This window comes from Tupaia chinensis, unplaced genomic scaffold, assembly GCF_000334495.1.
Source record: "Tupaia chinensis unplaced genomic scaffold, TupChi_1.0 Scaffold148680_1, whole genome shotgun sequence".
NCBI lineage: Eukaryota > Metazoa > Chordata > Mammalia > Scandentia > Tupaiidae > Tupaia > Tupaia belangeri.
In genome coordinates, this window is record NW_006208529.1 from 297,047 (window position 1) to 316,036 (window position 18,990).

At 45.6% G+C, this 18,990-nt stretch overlaps 1 protein-coding gene across 1 annotated transcript in view; it reads left to right on the forward strand.

The window, feature by feature from the left end:
• The first annotated feature begins 928 nt into the window (after positions 1 to 928).
• PLRG1 (pleiotropic regulator 1) overlaps positions 929 to 18,990 on the forward strand; it is a 21,325-nt gene continuing 3,263 nt past the window's right edge. The window contains exons 1-13 of the mRNA XM_006170599.3: positions 929 to 1,045; positions 2,365 to 2,471; positions 3,663 to 3,805; positions 4,495 to 4,548; positions 6,232 to 6,325; positions 6,527 to 6,614; positions 10,382 to 10,483; positions 11,698 to 11,790; positions 14,733 to 14,882; positions 14,971 to 15,072; positions 15,629 to 15,731; positions 17,457 to 17,565; positions 18,465 to 18,604. Coding sequence (XP_006170661.1) covers positions 1,037 to 1,045; positions 2,365 to 2,471; positions 3,663 to 3,805; positions 4,495 to 4,548; positions 6,232 to 6,325; positions 6,527 to 6,614; positions 10,382 to 10,483; positions 11,698 to 11,790; positions 14,733 to 14,882; positions 14,971 to 15,072; positions 15,629 to 15,731; positions 17,457 to 17,565; positions 18,465 to 18,604 — 1,294 coding nt within the window. The 5' untranslated portion in view covers positions 929 to 1,036. The remainder of the gene's footprint in view (positions 1,046 to 2,364; positions 2,472 to 3,662; positions 3,806 to 4,494; positions 4,549 to 6,231; positions 6,326 to 6,526; positions 6,615 to 10,381; positions 10,484 to 11,697; positions 11,791 to 14,732; positions 14,883 to 14,970; positions 15,073 to 15,628; positions 15,732 to 17,456; positions 17,566 to 18,464; positions 18,605 to 18,990) is intronic.

An 18,990-nucleotide genomic window follows, 5' to 3' on the forward strand; every position in this document is an offset into this window, starting at 1 on the left:
GGAACATCGCGCCGGGTCTGTGCATTCATCCCTAACAGGGGCAGGACCAACGAAATTCATTGCGGTGAAGGAGGAAGCAGGGCGGGGGAATGCTTGAACAAGCTCGCAAATGTCCAACTCCATCAATTCTTACCAAGAACTGAGCAGGATGGCTCCCACCACAGCTTTTACCTGGGTAGAGTACAGAACTAAACATCACCACTTCCGCACCAGGGAGCCAGCGAACAGAAAGGGCTCAGGCCCCAGCTGCGTGCTTCCCGCTTCTCCTACCGGCTTTGTACCCCGGGATTGCTGAAGCTGCCTCAGCACAGGATTAGGACCAAGCGTTATGCAGTTTGGAGGAAAAATCTACACAGCAGAAAATCAATGTGGGTTTTTGTCATATGCTGTTAAGCAAAATTGCTGATATTTTGCATATCTACAAGTCAAAATTCCTCAAGCCGAAACAATTGTTTCCTAACAGTCCCTCAATTGGCTGGACTGGTAAGAGGAATCGTTTCCACGCGCTAAGGACTGCAAGGGCGCCTCAGTGCTTCCAGATAGATGCTGCCGCAGGGCTGGGAGACCGAAGAGGAAGCAACCCTCCTCAGACCGGCCCTAGAACCGATTTCTTCAGTTCTCATATGAAACGCAATAAAGCCTCCGGGAACAGAGCACAACCAACCAAAAAGCACGCGGCTGAGAGCAAAGCAGAGAACGCTGCCACCCTCTCGGGTCCCGTTTCGCCACTGCTGCGCTCAGGCCGGAGCAGGTGAGCCAAGCCTTCCACGCAGGCGCCGCTGGAAGCCCCGCCCCCGCCCGAGGCCCCGCCCGAGGCCCCGCCCCGTCAGGTGGCTCCGCCCCAGGGTCCGCCCCGGAGGCGGGCGATAGCGAGAGGATCCCGAGGCTGACCGGCTCTCGGAGCGCGGGCGCCGAGCTTACGTCACATCCGGCGCCAGGCGCCCAATTCCGGAAGGCGCTGCCTGGTTGTGGCGGTGCTTTCTGCGTCGGCGATTAGCGTTTCTTCTCTGCGGGTCAAGGAATAAGGGGCAGCGCCATGGTCGAGGTAGGGTGCCGCCTGGGCGCTCGAGAGTCGGGTGCTCTGGGCTCTTTTTCTCTGGCAGCGGGCGTGGGGGCGGAGAGTGCTGGGAGTCGGCGGAGAACGGGCGACGAGGGCAGCTGTCGGCCGAGGCGGGTGGGCTCTTCCTGATGGTTTCGGGGGCAGAGGCCGGTTGAGAAGGCGATGAGGCCAAGTCCGGGCGGGAAGCCTGCTGAGACACTGCCCGGCGCTCGGCCCACCCTGGGGAGCCGGGCGCCGGCTTCGGAGGCGTGGCCTCTGCTGCTGTTCCGCCGCTGGTCCTCGCCCTGGCAGGGTCGGCAGGGTCGTGGCGGTGACCGTCCTGGAAGACTACCGGGTTGTTTTATTCCTTCAGTTCATCTCTTATTCCAGTTCTACCCCGGGAAAACGACCTTTCTTGAATTTGCACATTTTCTCCTAGCTTGAGCGGCCATTCTGTTAGCAGGCCTGTCCTCATCGCAGGTCGTTCTTGACCCGTTCAATCCTGTGCACGTTCACTGCCATCACCTTAGTTCAGCCCAGCAGCCCAGCCTGTCCTGGCGCATTAGCTTCCCACTCGTCTCCACGCTTCCATTTTTGGTTGTATGAATTATTCTGTTTGAAGCATAAGCTGGTCGTGCTTTTCTTGAGTCCCTCTGTTACTAGAACAAACACATAGTCTGTTGTGATGATTGAAGTGACCCTGGGACATTCCGACCTTGTTTACCCTTGCCACCTCATCTTGCACATCAAGCCACAATCTCACCTAACAGTAACTTTTCTGCGCTCTCCGCATTCTTTCAGTGGCTGAACACCTCTGTACATGCTATTCCTCTGGATCTGGATTCTTCCTATCTCTGCTCTTTGCAAAGAACTTTCTCTGCATCAGTAGCATCTCAGAGAGACCGTTCATGATTACGCTCAGTTCTTTGTTCTCAGACTCAGCTCCTTGTTGCCTTCATAGCACTTACCAACATGGTGGAATTACTTTGCTTGTTTTTGTCTGTTTTCTCTTGAGCACGGGGACCATGGCTGCCTTTTCATCATTCAGTTGTTAGCGGAGGGACACAGAACGATAGATCAGTACATATTTATTAGGTCATGACTCATCCCAGGCATTGCTCGGTTGCAATATACCTGGGGTTCTGGCCAAAGAAGAGCTTCCTCCTCGTCCTCCTCTCTGAACTTGACTCCGGTGGCCCGCTAGGAGTGGCTTTGGAGGGTGGTATAAAGCGGTTTACGTACTGATAGATGTACAATTGCAGATGGAGGTTATTATGGGATGTGTGGCTTGTAGCTAGATGTGTAATGGTGCTCTCTCTCTCCAGGAGGTGCAGAAACATTCCGTACACACACTCGTGTTCAGGTCTTTGAAGAGGACCCACGACATGTTTGTAGCTGACAATGGGAAACCTGTGCCTTTGGATGAAGAGAGGTAGGTATAGTCCTGTTTCCATGGCTGACGCATTTAAAATTATATTAATACCGACAGCTTACACGCTAGTCGGTCACTTTCACATCATTTAAGCCGATTTAACTTTTTCTTTTGGCCTCGGCAGTACAGATGTCATTCATTAATTACATTTTACAAATACTCAGTAATTAGGAGTGTCTTTTGGGTATTTTATTTTATAATCATTCACTTTGTATGTGCTTTCAGCTTCCCGCTCTCTCAGAGCCTTGCTGAGCTGGAATTGTACCTGGCCAGCACCTCTCCTCCTTTTCTCGGTACTATGGTGGAGACTTTTGAGTGAGGGCATAGTTTTGGTTCTGCATTTCCAGCTCCAGTCTGGGACTGCATTGTGTACAGGGTTCCTTCTTTGTTCTTTACCCTTCCTTTGAACTCTAATTCCTTAAATAAGCGTTTCTGTTTAATGTATTAAGTGTTAAGTGGACTCTTTTTAAAAGTATTGTAAATGCGTTTCTTTTTAAAATACTGAACTAATTGAGTACTTGGGCCAGCTTTATATGGGATTTTTCAGTATTTCGATATTTAGACACAGAGAGTATACTGATTTTGAGGCTTTCTAAAGGGTACATTATTGATTTCTATATATTTTAAGGTCAGTTGGCGCCTCCATCACTCATCATGAAAGGTTTCGTATCTGTTAGTTTACAAACTAAAATACCACCTAGGTTTCGTGAATGATGTGTGATGGATTATGAGCAAAAGTAAGATATGGTACAGAAATGCACTTGGAAATTTTGGATTCTTGAAAATACCATTGACTTTAAAATGTTTCTAGAGGAGATCACTGGATGGCGTAATGGTTACATCGCTGGGCACCCAACCATGGTTTGAGGGCTGGGCCCAGCAGCTTAAAAGTCATGCCGGGCGTGTGTGTACGTGTGTCCAGAATCCCAAGAGGAGAATGGAGGAGAAGGGGTTGCAGTGTGGGCATCCCCCTTGGAGGTTGAATTCTCTCTTACTGTCTGTCTCTGGCATGTGCACACACCCTAGAGCAAAAATCCTTATTTTTTAAAAAAAAAAAAAGTTTCTAGAAACCTTTTCTACATGATTGGGCAAATTTATGCTGTATAAAGACTTGTTTCCTGGCCATATGTAAACATTTGCATTGGCAAATACGTTTATGGATACTTTCTTATGTTTGTAATTTTTAAATAGTCACAAACGAAAAATGGCAATCAAGCTTCGTAACGAGTATGGCCCTGTGTTGCATATGCCTACTTCAAAAGAAAATTTTAAAGAGAAGGGCCCTCAGAATACTGCGGATTCGTACGCTCATAAACAGTACCCTGCCAATCAAGGTGAGTGTGGTGCTATCAGAAACGTCAAGACTTAGACGAGTGAAGTTTAAAGGTAGAAAACAAATGAAATGCCCCGTTAGTGCCTCCCCTAGAACTGCTGGTGTTCCTTAGGCTCTTCCCGTATTAGAACAGAAGACTTCATTTCCTCCTGGGAGTAGTGAGATTGATTGGTGGCGTTTTTCCTTTTATGGGAAATGAAATGAGTGGTGTAATCGTGGCAGGAATTCTTAGGAAATTAAGAAACTCACAGTGGGGACTAAAGGAGAAATTCGAAGACTATTTCCTGTTTGGGGAGATCATCTGTCTTGGCTGTAATTCAGAAAGATGAAATTAAGTTCTGACATTGAGATGAATAGAGAAAATCCAAGATTCCTTAGGAAACCATTTGCTTGGAAGAAAAACCGAGTGGGTTGTCAGTTGGTAGGAAGGCCCCTGCATGCCTTTATGTGTAGCAAATGCACAAGCTTTCTTGACCTCACATTGGAAATTGTGCAAGGAGATGGCCGTGTATGTGATTTACAGAGGGGAAAGCAAGTAAGTGATCAACCTCTCTCACCTCTGGGGCTTGAGTTTAGCCGGGATAATTTGAGAACGCTAGTTGATAATTTATTATTTCATAGTACTTATATGTAAGGTAAATTTACCATTGATTAATTTTTTTCCTTTCTTTTTCTTTTTTTCTTTTTAAGGACAAGAGGTTGAATATTTGGTGACAGGTACACACCCATATCCACCAGGACCAGGTAAGTTGAGCCGTGGAAACTGTCTTATTTTATTGCCACATAAATTTTCATGAATGAGTCAGTAATGAGATCCTCGTTGCTTGTAAGATACAGGATACACTCACGTAGCTTTTTTGAGGGTAATTAGCTGATATTCACGTCATTTATTCAGCAAACTTTTTTTTTTGAAAAATAATTATTTTTCAGCTTTATTTGCTCATTTATTTTATTTTGACCAGAGAAGGACAGAGTGGGGATGGGGAGTGAGAAAGCAAGCTGCCAGTTCCATGACTAGAACTGTTTTCAGCCATGTGGGAGTCCAGCACCCTTAACCACCACACCTCGCCACCTGCTGGCCCCATCAACAGACATCCTTTTTTTTTTTTTTTAGGTTTTTGCTATAGGGTGCGTGCGCTCACCAGATAGACAGACAGAAAGTGAGAAATCATCCCCCAGAGGGGATGGCCACGCCATAATCTCTTCTCCTCCATTCTCCTCTTGGGATCTTGGGCACGCACGCACACGCGCCTGGCATGAGTTTTAAGCCACCGGGTCTGGGACTGGAACCGTGGTCGACTATGTGGGAGTCCAGCGACATAACCATTACGCGAACTGCTGGTCCCTCAACAGACATTCTTAAGCACATATGTTTTTTCAGGCACTGTCCCAGGAGTTTGGAGACAGTAAGACTGCTCGCCAAGTTTATCTGGTGGTTTCGACAGACATACAGTTCTCACTAAGCTTATATTAGAGAAGTGTTGTTGTAGAAGCAGGGGTGATAAAAATGAGTGTGTGTCTGTGGAGGAGTGGCCCGCATAATGGGGTGGAGGACAGAAAGAGCTTGTGTAGAGAGAAAAGGGGGATTGGATGCTTTCTGCAGTAACTTAACGCTCTTGAAGGCATCACGTTAGTACTTGAGGAATTGTCTAATTTTTGCTTTCGAAGGTGATATCCAAACATAATAGAATTTAACTTTACTATCTTAGGCTGTTTTATTACCAAAGTGCCTTTATTGAGTTGTGTTTTGTTTGTTTTTTAAACTTGCTATCAAGCTTGTGTGCACGCCAAAGAGAGTGAGAAAGCACTCCCCAGATGGGGTGACCATGCCACATCCCTTCTCCCGTCTCCCCCTGAGATCTTGGGCATGCATGCCCAAGCACCCACTATGTTTTCCAGGCCTGTGGGTCTGGGACTCGAACTGCCCAGTCAGTCGTGCGGTCGTGTGGGATCCAGCTGCCCTATCTACTGTGCCACCAGCCGGCCCAAGTTGTGTTTTTTTCTCTTTTTTTGGAGAGGATTTTTGCTATAGGGCATGTCCGCTCATCAGAAAGAGAGAGACAGAAAGTGAGAAATCACCCTCTCTCCCCCAGAGGGCATGGCCACGCTGCAGTTCCTTCTCCTCCATTCCCCTCTCGGGATCTTGGGCACGCACGCACACATCCAGTGTGCGTTTAAGCCACTGGGTCCAGGACTTGAACCACAGTCAAGTATATGGGAGTCCAGCAATATTACACCAACTGTTGGTCCTCTAAGTTGTGTTTTTAAGCAATATTTATTTGTGAAAAGTTAAAGATGAATGAAATGTAATTACATTTTTTAAGAGATAATAATTTAGTGTATGTTTTCCTTCAGTATTTTATTTTATATGCACATAAATGAAAACTAAGACACCTACTAAAAGGAATTGGTTTTTTATTGCAACAGGAGTTGCTTTGACAGCAGATACCAAGATCCAAAGAATGCCAAGTGAGTCAGCTGCACAGTCCTTAGCGGTGACACTGCCTTCCTCTCAGGCCAGGTATGAGACGTGACGCTTGGTGATTGCAGGATTCCAGAAACATTTCACTGCTCCCGTCTTCCGTATTGTTAAACGTGTTCATTTATAACTGTGTTATATGACATTTTCTTCTGTCAGAGCTAGCAAAGTTAAGGTGGAGGGCTGGCTCTGTAGGAGCGTAACTGGAGGTATTACTTACAGTACGGTACTCCTTTTCCTCAGGGTGGATGCAAACCGTACAGCGCCTGGTGGAAGCGAGTACCGGCACCCTGGGGCTGCCGACCGTCCTCAGCCCACGGCCGTGAACTCGGTGAGTCTCCCACAGCAGACAGCCCTGCAGGTTTCCGAGTGTTGGAACATGTCTCATTTCTTTTTATCCCAAAGCTTTATCTTAAGTATTGAGGAAAGGAGCACTTCCTTAGAATCGTTAAGGTAAACAGCAGCCTGGCTGCTCCTTAATCTTTCATAGCCCTGAAGCCAAGTATCGATCACTGACATTTTTGTTTGGAATTTAAATTTTTGATACTTCTATGTGTACTTACATGTTAGACATATGAGGCTAACTCAGAAAGTTTGTGGAAAATGGAATTAAAGTGTACGTTTATTTTGGTGCAAAAAATTGGCAGTTTGCACATATTTTCATAATAACGTATTTTTCATAAACATTTTGAAGACCTCACATTCTATGTGGTTTTTTTTTTTTTTAAGTTCTTTCTTCTGTGGGGGAGGACAAGAGGTCTCTGGGTGAGATGCCAGAGGCTCCACTGTGGGTCAGCCTTGGAGAGCATTCGCTGCCATTGTGCCACAGCCCAGCCCCTTGTAGTACACATTTTGGTGAAGATAATGTGATGTTGGTATTTATTACCCATTATTAAAAACGCAAGTGTTATTCTGAAACTCGTGATATGTTAGATATGAAAGTCTCGTTCATTAAACTTAGAGTTGGCATATACAGTTGCAGTTGAGTGCTGTTGGTATTATGATGTTCAGGGAATATGCAAGAAGTGTCCTGTAAGTGAGCGTTCAGAACCTAACTCTGGGCTGCTCTGTCGTTAAGCTCTGTGCATAGGGAGCTGCATCCCTCACGGCCAACAGGGGTTTGAATTCTGGCCCCAGCAACTTGAAAACACGCTGGCATGGGTGCCCCAAATCCTGGTAGGATGGAGATACAGAGGAAAATGCGTGCACCCGCCCACCCACCCGCTCACTCTCTAGCGAGGGCACGTGCTCTCTGACAATTAAAAAGTAAATACGTGAACTCTCTGGTTACAAGTAAATCGTTGCTTTTACTGTTGGTGAGAGTAGTTTCAGGAAGAACACCTGAGAACCTGCAGCTCAATTCTGTTATGCTGTCATTTGCCATAGGTGTGGGCTTACTTCCTCAGTGTGCTGTGCCAGGAGCTTTGAGCTTATGAAGTGAGTGAATCTGTGACCCTCCCGGTGCATCGTTTACCCGCTCATCCACTCCCACTCGGAGCAGGCTTCTGTCCATGCTCTGCCACCACAGAAGAATATAATTCAAGCTTTTTTTTTTTTTTTTTTAAGAGGTTTTGCTATAGGGCACGTGCACTCACCAGACAGACAGAGACATAGAGACAGAAAGCGAGAAATCACCCCCCGGGGGGATGGTCACGCCGCAATCCCTTCTCCTCCATTCTCCTCTCGGGATTTTGGGCACGCACGCACACGCGCCCAGCATGAGTTTTAAACCACCGGGTCCGGGATGTGAACCGCGGTCAACTACGTGGGAGTCCAGCGACATAGCCATTACACTAACTGCTGGTTCCCAATTCAAGCTTCTTGAGGGCAGGAACTTTATGGGCCTAAAGGTTTTGGGGATGAATGGGTAGACGCTAGCAATAGATGCTATGTTAGCTAATACAACTTGTTCTTTCAGTAGACTTTTGTGCCATAGGTCACATGCACTTACCAAGAGTGACAGAAGAGGGGGAAAGTGAGGAACCACCCCCTAGGGAGATGGCCACGCTGCAGTCCCTCCTCCGTGTTCATCTTGGCGTTTTGTGCTTGCACACACAGGCTCCTGGCACGCTTTTCTAAGCTGCTGGGTCTGGGACTTGGGCCATAGAGTCGGCCATGTAGGATGCAGTGCCTTACCTACCATGTCTTCTGCTGATGCCACAGCTGGTCTAACTTTTTTATTTTTGAGGTTTTTGCTGTAGGGCACGCACACTCGCCAGAAAGACAGAGAGAGAGAGACAGAGACAGAAAGTGAGAAATCACTACCAGGGGGGATGGACATGCCGCAGTTCCTTCTTCTCCATTCTCCTCTCAGGATCTTGGGCACGCACACGTGCCCAGTGTGAGTTTAAGCCACCAGGTCTGGGACTCGAACCATGGTCGACACGAGAGTCCAGCGACATAGCCATTACGTCACCTGCTGGTCCCCATATAATGTTTTTTTAAGTTTTTTTAAGTTTTTTTTTTTTTTTTTAGAGAAATTTCATACTAGGGGGTGTGCACTCACTGGAGAGACAGACAGAAAGCGAGAAATCATCTTCTCAGAGTGGGACAGCGGGAGCCACGTTGCAATCCCTTCTCCTCCATTCTTTCGGGATTTTGGGCACACATGCACATACACCAGGGTGAGTTTCAAGCCACCACGCTTGGAATTAAACCACAGTCAAATAATACGGGGGTCTAGTCCCTTAATCACTGTGCCACCCACTTGCCCCACTTAAGATTTTTGCCATGTGGCGTATTCGCTTGCTAGATGGAGAGAGGGGGAAAATGAGAAACTGTACCATAATCCCTTCCTTCCATTTTCCTCTTATGATTCTCCAGATGCACACACACAGGCCCAGTGTGTTTTTCAGGTCGCAGGGTCCGGGACTTCAACTGTGGCTGGCTATGTGGAAATCTAGCACCTTAACCTCCATGCCAGCAGTACAACTAGTACAACTTTTAAAGTAGTATTTAAATATCTTACATGGCCTGGCTGCTGTGGGCCAGTAGTAATTCTTAAGCTCTCAGGTTGTCAGTAAATAGTTGCTTTGGCTATTGGTGAAAGTGGTTTCAGGGACAGTAGTAAAGGCAGATGGCAGATGACCCGCAAGGCTGGAAGCCACATGACTGCAGGCTCAGATTCCTGGGCCAGGCACAGACTGTGTGGAGCCGGAGGGCTGGGGAAAGGGGAGTGCACTGTGTGAGACCTTGCTGTGGGAGCTTCTGTCTCTGTCTCCTCTGTGATGCAGATGCAGGTACTCCCTGTCATAAAAGTAAATAGATAAGACATTGGAAGACACATAGAAGGGGCTGTGGGTCTCTCCTCTGCTGTGTAAGTCAGTGTTAAGATGTGACAGTGAGAGGCAGCGCCATTGCTCCATCTAAAATGTCTGGAGTCATTTAGGAGTTACACAGAGCATCTACTACTACTTAATCTCTGTGACAGCCCTGTGATATAGGCATTGTTCTCCCCTCTTACAAATGAGAGGCAGAGAGGTTTCTTAATGTTACCCAAGGTTAGTCAGCTGGTAATCGGAGCCGAGTTTTAGTTCATACACAGTGAATGTGCTTTTTCTTTCTTCCTTTGGAGAGGTTTTTGCTATAGGGCGCATGTACTCTCCAGACAGACAGAGACAGAGAGACAGAAAGCAAAAAATCACCCCCCAGGAGGGATGGCCATGCCGCAGTCCCTTCTCCTCCATTCTCCTCTCGGGATCTTGGGCACGCATGCACATGCACCCGGCATGAGTTTTAAGCCACTGGGTCCGGGACACAAACCGCGGTCAACTACATGGGAGTCCAGCCACATAGCCATTACACTAACTGCTGGTCCCCAATGAATGTGCTTTTAATGATAATCTGCCCCTCTGAGGCTTTTTAACTTCTGCTTAAAATTAATGTAAAGAAAATACAGTTCTGATAGGTGTCCTAGGATCATTTTCTTGGTACAAAAATAATTCTCACTTTTTTCCCTTTGTTTAAGGAAAAAAAAACCTTTTATAAATGTCCTCTTTTGATTGCTGTGTTTGAACTTTTGACTTTTGTGTGAACTGATAACATGAAACTTTAGCTATGACATATTTAATAATGACGTAATCTCTTTCACATGTTTAGATTGTTATGGAGACTGGTAACACCAAGAATTCTGCACTGATGGCTAAAAAGGCCCCCACAATGCCAAAGCCCCAATGGCACCCACCGTGGAAGCTCTACAGGGTGAGTGAGTCTGCATCTGTTTCCCTGGGTGGGCCCTGATTGCTCTTGTTGACCAGGGCTGAAGAACAGAATAATGAAGGAAAGGGATGAATATGAAAACTGGCAGATTGATTTGAGGAGGGGATAAGAAGGGGCTCAGCACTGACTTAAAAGACCTCTTAGGAAGGAAATTTCCTTCAGTCAGAGCTGTACCTGTATTTTGTATTAAATACAGTATAAAATTTGGATAGACTGCTAAGTAAGGGAGAGCAGACAAAAATTTAGGAATGTGAAGTATTTATAAGCTGAAGGGAAAACATATAAAGAAAATTCTTTGGACCTACCAATAATTTTTTCAACTATAGTAAATTAAATGATTCAAAATGTATCCCATCTAAAATAAAATGTATGTGGTAGGGAATACATGCCAACTGTATTTTTTTAAAAGAATTACTTAGTTTTATTTATTATTACTATTTTTCACTTTGCTCTAGGGCACATGTGCTCACCAAAGACAGACAGAGAGAGAGAAAGAAAGCAAGCCACCAGGTCTGGTACTCACACCACAGTTGGCCATGTACAAGTCCAGCACCTTAACCACCATGCCGGCCCAGCTACCCGAATCTTAACATTTTTCTTTTTAAAATGATAATACAGTAAAAGACTTGAATTTGATCATCGTATCTAATCGTATTAAATACAGTGTAAAATTTGGATGGAAGACTAATGAGTAAGGAGAGCAGACAATAAATTCAGGAATGTGAGTTTGAATGAATTTCAGTAGATGTGTAGATTCGGGTCACCACTGCCACAACCAAAGCATAAGTGACACCATCTCAGAAACCCCCTGTGCCGGCTTTTTATAGTTACGCCCCCTCACTCCGGGCCCCCAGGTCTGCTCCTGTCCCTGCAGTGTCTGTCCGCTGTGCCGCAGGAGTGGCCTGGAGTGGCGTGTGCTCACGGGGACTTGTCTTCAGTTAGCGCCACGCCTTGGAGACCTGTTGTGTTTTGTGTGCTAATAGCGCATTTTTTTCATGTCATGACATAACTGTAGTTTTTAGAGGCAGCACATTTGCTGTCTGTTTACCCAGTGAAGATAACTTCCTGTCTTTCCAAAATCTGGCAGATCTCATACATGTCTGATTTGAAGATACGGTGGGGCAGTCGTGCCTGGGTCGGGTTCACACCAAGTACATTGACCCCGTGTGTCACTGAGTTCTCTCTGTCCCCCACAGGTCATCAGTGGGCACCTGGGCTGGGTTCGCTGCATCGCCGTGGAACCGGGAAATCAGTGGTTCGTTACTGGGTCTGCTGACAGAACCATAAAGGTAATGGAGGAAGAAAAGGATAAACAGACCTTTGTCCTGTCGGTTTACACTTGCTGTGAGTTGTTTTCTGTTTCCGAATTTGCGACCGCAGTTCGTCTGGTTTCATTGATTTATTTATTTGTTTGTTTGTTTGTTTAGAATTATTTATTTTATTTTCACATGAGTTTGCCAGAGAAAGAAAGAGAAAGGGAGAGTGAGAAGCAAGCCACCATATCTGGGACTCAAACTGCAGTCTGCCATGTGGGAAATCCAGTGCCTCAACCACCACACCACCTGCTGGCCTCCCATCTGATTTTTTAGACCTGAGTATGGAGAAAAATGTGTCTGTACTAGTAAGAGTTCCGAGTAAATGATCTGTTTAAAAAGTGGTAATGAAACAGTGACTTCCTGTCAGTGTGCGGACTACCTTCCTCTGATCCCTGATCCTCAAGGTCCCCTTCCCTGGTTTCAGTATTAACCCATGCTCACCTATAGGAAACGTTTAACAGAGAACTTCAGAAGAACATAGACCCGTGCATAGTTCTACTGCAGTTTGATATTCGGGTGGATTTATTTTAGTATTTATTTTGTACATATCCATTAGTACATTTACTTCTGAGGGGTTTTTTTGTTTGTCTGTTTTTTTGAAGAGAGATTTTTGCTCTAGGGTGTGTGTGCTCACCAGAGAGACAGAAAGCGAAGTCACACCCCCCCCACCGGGGGATGGCCATGCTGCAGTCCCTTCTCCACTGTCCTCTCAGGGTTTTGGATATGCACGCATACATGCTCCATGTGAGTTTAAGCCGTTGAGTCCAGGACTTGAACTGCTGTCAACCACATGGGACTCCAGTGATATAACCACTACACCATCTGCTGGTGCCACTTCTAAGCTTTTTTACTATGTGTATAAATGTGTATCTTTAAAAAAAATCTTTTTTTTTTTTTTTTTTGTCTTTAATTGCCAAAGGTTGCGTTTACTCACCAGGGAGGGAGGGAGAAGAAACCAAGTGGGAAGGGGGGAGAGGGAGAGAGAGTAAGCGCCTCCCCCAGGGAGATTGGTCACACTGCAGGCCCTTTTCCTCCTTTTCTCCATCCTGTCAGGACCTTGGGCACATGCACAAATACCCAGTGTGTCTTTTAAGCCACCAGGGCAAGGACTTGAACCATGCACTGTGCTTAACCACTGAGCTATGGAGCTGGCCTGAAAAATCACCCTTGATATGTAATTTTGTATCCTGGTTTTTATTCACTTAACATTGTCTCAGTCATTTTCCTGTGAAAAATTCAACATCTTTTATTTTTCTTTTAAGCTTTTGCCATAGGGCACGTGCACTTGCCAGAGAGAGAGATGAAGAGAGAGAAAGGGTAAGTGAGAAATCGTAGCCCAGGGAGGATGGCCATGCCACAGTCCCTTCCCTTCCATTCTCCTCTCGGGATTTGGACACACACACACATGCCTGGCATAATTTCAAGTTGCGGGGTCCAAGGCATGAACCGCAAAGTTGTCCATGTAGGAACCAGCCACCTTAACCTCCACATCACCTGCTGGCCCTTAACAGCTTTTTAAATGGTTGCATAATATTATATCATTTTGACAGTCCGTAAGGTGTTTTTCAAGTTATTCTGTAATCTTCATGTGTAAAGATTTTTCTGTCTTATATTTATTTCTTTAAATTTGCCAGAGGGTGTGTGTGCTTGCTGGAGAGAGAGAGAAAAGTGAGCACCCACCAGTGGGCATGCGCATGCTGAGATTCTTCCTCCTCCATTTATCCCTCCTTTCGAGGTTTTAGGCATGCACACACCTGTACCCCCACATGTTTTTCAAGCTGCCCAGTATGGTACTTGAACCATGCTATTGGTCGTGTAGAATCCAGCTCCTTAACTACCATGCCACCCACTGGCCCCTTTCTATGTTTCAAATTATTTTGTTGTTGGTAGATTCCCAGAAATAAAATTATCAAGTCAAATATTTTTAAGGCTAATACTCTAAAGTACAAATTCCAAAATGGGTGATTTGATACTTGGAATATAAGAGAAGAGAACATGTTGATTGTGTATCCCTTGAACATTTCTAGTAGTTGATAAGTGAAAGGGGATCTCATCTTTTTAAAGCTGTCTGTGCAGAATAGCTCATGAGGTTGAATAGTTTCGTACCTTCCTTTCTACTTACAGGATTTAAGTTATTGCTGTCTTTGACTACTTTACTATCATGCTATTCATTCTTTTATTATCAAGGATATCCTTTTTACATTAGGACTGTTAACCTTGGGACCAGTAGGTGGTGTGGAAGTTAAGGGGCTGGATCCCACATGGCCAGCTTCACAGTTCAAGTCCTGGACCCAGCAGCTTGAAAAACACATTGTGTGTGTGTATGTGTGTGTGTGTGTGTGTGTGTGTGTGTGTACACACGCGTATGCTTACGTGCCCAAACTCTCAAGAAGAGAATAGGAAAGAAGGGGCTGTGGCATGGCCATCCTCCCGGGGAGTGATTTCTCACTCCCTCTCCCTCTTCCCCGACCGCTCATGCCCTACAGCAAAACTGAAAAATAATGTTAACCTTTTGTTATCCGTTGTAAATACTTTCTCACTATGAATATGACCTCTTTGTTCGTTTGTTTACATTTTAGTTTGGAGGGGAATCCTTTTGCAAATCTTTACATTTTTATAAAAATGTATCAGATGTATCTTTTTATTTTTTTTTTTTTTGAGAGGTTTTTGCTACAGGGCGTGTGCGCTCGCCAGAAAGACAGAGAGAGGGAGAGACAGAAAGCGAGAAATCACCCCCGAGGGGGAAAGGCCATGCCGCAATCCCTTTTCCTCCATTCTCCTGGGATCTTGGGCACGCACGCACACGCGTCCAGCTCATATGTATCTTTTTTAAGAGATTTAGTTGACATTAGGATTCTAAAAATATGCTTTGGCATAACCATTGAAAAGAAGAAAGAAATATTGTGTGATTGCAGATCTGGGACCTGGCTAGCGGGAAGTTGAAGCTGTCCCTGACAGGGCACATCAGCACCGTGCGGGGCGTGATCGTCAGCACGCGGAGCCCATACCTGTTCTCCTGCGGGGAGGACAAGCAAGTGAAATGCTGGGACCTGGAGTATAACAAGGTGGGCCCGTGGGTCGGGATGCAGCCAGTCCGAGCCACTGTCCATCTTTCTGATCGTAGGACTTTTCACTGCTCTGCTTTATCTTCAGGTTATACGGCATTATCATGGCCACCTAAGCGCGGTGTACGGTTTGGACTTGCACCCAACGATCGACGTGCTGGTGACCTGCAGTCGAGATTCAACTGCGCGAGTAAGCGAGACGGCTGTGTGTCGGTGTCAGCGTGCTGCTCTGGGCGTGGCTGCTATTGGGAGGCCGCGTTGCTTGGTGGAGAATTAAAATAGTTGTCTTTGCTGCCAACACCGTCCGTACCCTGACCCTGGCTCCTCAGTCTCTTGACACATGTGTTTTTCCATCTCAGCTTTCGTTCTTCTGTAGCCCCCCCCCATGTTTGCTGCTTTGGGGTCTACCCCGAACTGCAGCGTTCTCATATGCTGTCTGTCTCCACAGCTGTTGCCCGTTATCTCCCTTGCTCGTTCCTCCCCTGATCTTAGACTTCTAAAACCCTGATCTCCAGCTCGTCTCTCTCGCTCGTTCCTCCCCTTTTCTTAGACTTCTAAAACCCTGATCTCCAGCTCTTTTTCCCCCTTGGCAGCTTCCTCCTACCTGTACCCTCCATTCAGCCTGTGGATCGATCGTTCTTTCCTTACGCACGTTTGCCTAGTAAAGTCCCAGCCTCGGAGGGGTGCGGTTACCCGCCGAGGCAAGGATACCTGTTGTGTTTGACAGTACGTCTGCTGTTTTACAGATCTGGGATGTGAGGACTAAAGCCAGTGTACACACGTTATCTGGACACACAAATGCAGTTGCTACGGTGAGGTGTCAGGCCGCAGAACCACAGATTATTACTGGTATGATGAGGACTTTCCTAACTTACTGCTGACCACAGCAGCATGTGTTTAACCGTAGCTGCAGGTTATGTTCAGTAGGCCTTTCACTAGGTTACACACGATTTATAGTGCTTTTGTGTCGTTATGCATTTCAGTAATGGGCGTTTGAGGTTTATTGTGTATTTGTAAATCTTTACTGTAAGGTTTCATTCATTTCTCTTACTATTTATATATTAGGTCATCGGGAAAATCATGATGTATCCATTCAATTCTCTTACTATTTTTATATTAGGTCATCGGGAAAATCATGGTGTATTTTCTTGTTTTTCTATGCAAAAAATGCATCATGATTTTCCTGATGAACCAATATTATAGAATAGCTCATATACAGTATCTTGTAATGTTAGACTGCAGACTTTACTATTAAATACATCTGTTTAATTTTGGTACTGGCAGGTGGCATGGTGGTTGAGACTCTGGACTCCCACATGGCCGGCCATGGTTCAAGTCCTAAACTTGGTAGCTTGCTTTCTCACTTTCCCTCTCTCTCCCTCTCTTACTCTATGGTCAAATTAAAAATGATGATGATGATGATGAAGATGAATAAAATTAAATAAAGTACCTCTTGTAAAAATGTAATTACTGGTGGTTAAGGCATTGGACATTCCCACAGGGCTGACAACGGTTCAAGTCCCAGATCTGGTGGCTTGCTTTCTTACTTTTTTCTCTCTCTGTCTCTCTCTAGTCAATTAAAATAAATGAATGGGGGAAAAAATGAATGAATGAATAAAATTAAATAACTTTAAAGAAATACAGTTATTTTATAGTGTCAGCTTTATTGGTCTAGGAAATTCAAATTAGAGAACAAAATATTCTAATATCATATTTTGCTCAAAATAAGCTTAATGTTATCTTTATTTATTTATTTTTTTTTTAAGAAAACAAGCTCTGGCAAGCTTTATTAAAGAAAAATATTGCATGATTTACTTTTCACCGGTCTGTTCAGGCATGTGTCTGATGATATCGGAATCACCTGGCTCAGTGATAGCCAGCGTGCATGCTCTGTAGTGTGTTCCACGTGCTATGCCCAGTTCAGCATTATCCCCACTGTAGAGGAGGGGCACCAGTTGGGGCCAACATGGCATAGTGCTCTATTTCCGATTTCCTCAAAGCTGGGCAGTTGGTGAGGACGACCAACGTGGCTTTGCCTTGTCTGAGCATCTTCAGAGTCTGCTTGTACCCCAGGGCGTACTTCCCACTTTTCATAGCAAGTTGGAGCCGAGAGGTGATCGACTCCAGCGACTTTTTCGTCGTCTTTGCAGCCACTATCTTCCTGCCTTAGGTGCAGGACGGCCCCCAACCAAAAGCAGCCGCCCAGTGTTATCTTTACTTTTAATATTAGAAAATAATTTCTTTACTTGATGTGTTTTATTAATTAAAAGAAAAATCACTGAAATTTTTCCCTTCCCTGCTACTGGTACATAAAATCATATATTTGTTTCATTCGTAATTTGCATTTGTTCTAGCTATTCAGTTGACAATGAATAAAAGTGTTATTGCATTTTTAATTAAATTTAAAATAAATCAGGGATTTTGGAACTATGAAGAAATTAGCCAAGAAGCGGTTCGACTTTCATGTGCGTTTCAGTGTGTGTGTGTAGAAGAACACTCTGTATCTTATTCTACTGAACCCTCGCATTGCTTTTCTTGTCTGTGTTTTGAGAAGTGGGTGTGTTTTCATTACAGGAAGCCATGACACTACAATACGATTGTGGGATCTGGTGGCTGGGAAAACAAGAGTGACCCTAACAAATCACAAGAAGTCGGTCCGGGCTGTGGTTCTCCACCCACGACAGTACGTGTGTCTTCCTGATTAGCTTCTCTTTCCCCTTCAAGTCCTGGTGTGGTGCTGGGGACACCACCTCTCGGTCTGCGTGTGGGAGTTGTCGGTGCCTGTCCTTTCCGGGCTGTGCCACTCAGGAGCGTGCACTTCCTTTATTCTCCTTGTGTACCACTCTGCTTATGGCCACGTAAGATGGGGAGGCCCTTCTGCATAGTGACAAATGAATAGTGGAAAACGCGGCAATGAAAAGTCACGGTTAAATGCTGCGTGTCAGAATAGGAGGGTGCAGTGGCTGGGTATAAAGTGGAGCCCGGTGCCAGCGCCCTGCATGTTTGAGCTCTCCCCAAACCTTCCTGGGCACAGTCCTCTCCTCCTCACCCTGCTCCCCTCTCTCCCTCTCCGGTCCCCCTCTCTCCCCCTCCTGCCCTCCTCTCTCCTCCCTCTTCCTCCCCCTACTCTTCTCCCTCCTCCTCCTTCCTCCCTTTCTCTGTCTCCCTGGCTCCTTCTCTTCCCCTTGCTCGCTTGCTCGCTTGCTCGCTCTGGTCCACTTGCCTCCTGTTTCTTTTCTGCAGTCCTTTTCCCCGTCTTGCCCTCCCTCTCGCCAAGATAGAAGCGTGACCCTTCGCCTCCTCTGTGAGAGAAGGCATTTGGAACCTGCTGCTCCAGTCAGTGCGGAGCACTGGGGAGACGAGAGTAAAACTTGACTCTCTGATTTCAAATGCAGTTAAAATTTTTTGAAAGTTCGATTCGACTTGGAGCAAATGCCTTGATATTTTTTACTTCTTGCTTGCTAGGACAGTAGTATTTTGCTGATGTTACACAGATTGAGTATATGTACAAAAGCTTTTAAAAGCCCGTCATTTTATTTAACTTGATTTCCTTGCCATTAATTCTTTTCCATCTTATTTCAGTTACACGTTTGCGTCTGGTTCTCCAGATAACATAAAACAGTGGAAATTCCCTGATGGAAGTTTCATTCAGAATCTTTCTGGTCATAATGCCATTATTAACACATTGACAGTAAATTCCGATGGCGTGCTTGTATCTGGAGGTAAAATAAGATTTTTATAATGAATGTACTTAGTCTGTCGGTTTTCCTTTAGGGAATGAGTAGTCGCGTGTCAGGTTTCTAACCCAGGAGTTGCAGTAGCGTTTCCTGAGTAGAGTGTGCCTGGGTTTTCATACGTGTGTTCACCTGTACATGTGATGAAGTAGCGTCAGTCTTTGCTTAGCCTCTCTGGCTTCCCATGTGATAAATCTGAGCACAGGAATACGACGGGCCTTGCCTGGAGCCTGGTCGGGTGTTCTGGAATTGGATGTCAGGCTCATGGTGCTTTATGTCGGGTTGTCGGAAAAGTCATGACGCATTTTTGCAGCAGATGGCGCTAGTTCATTTTTGGAAGTGCTGGAGTCATTCGCATCTGTGTTACCGCTCTT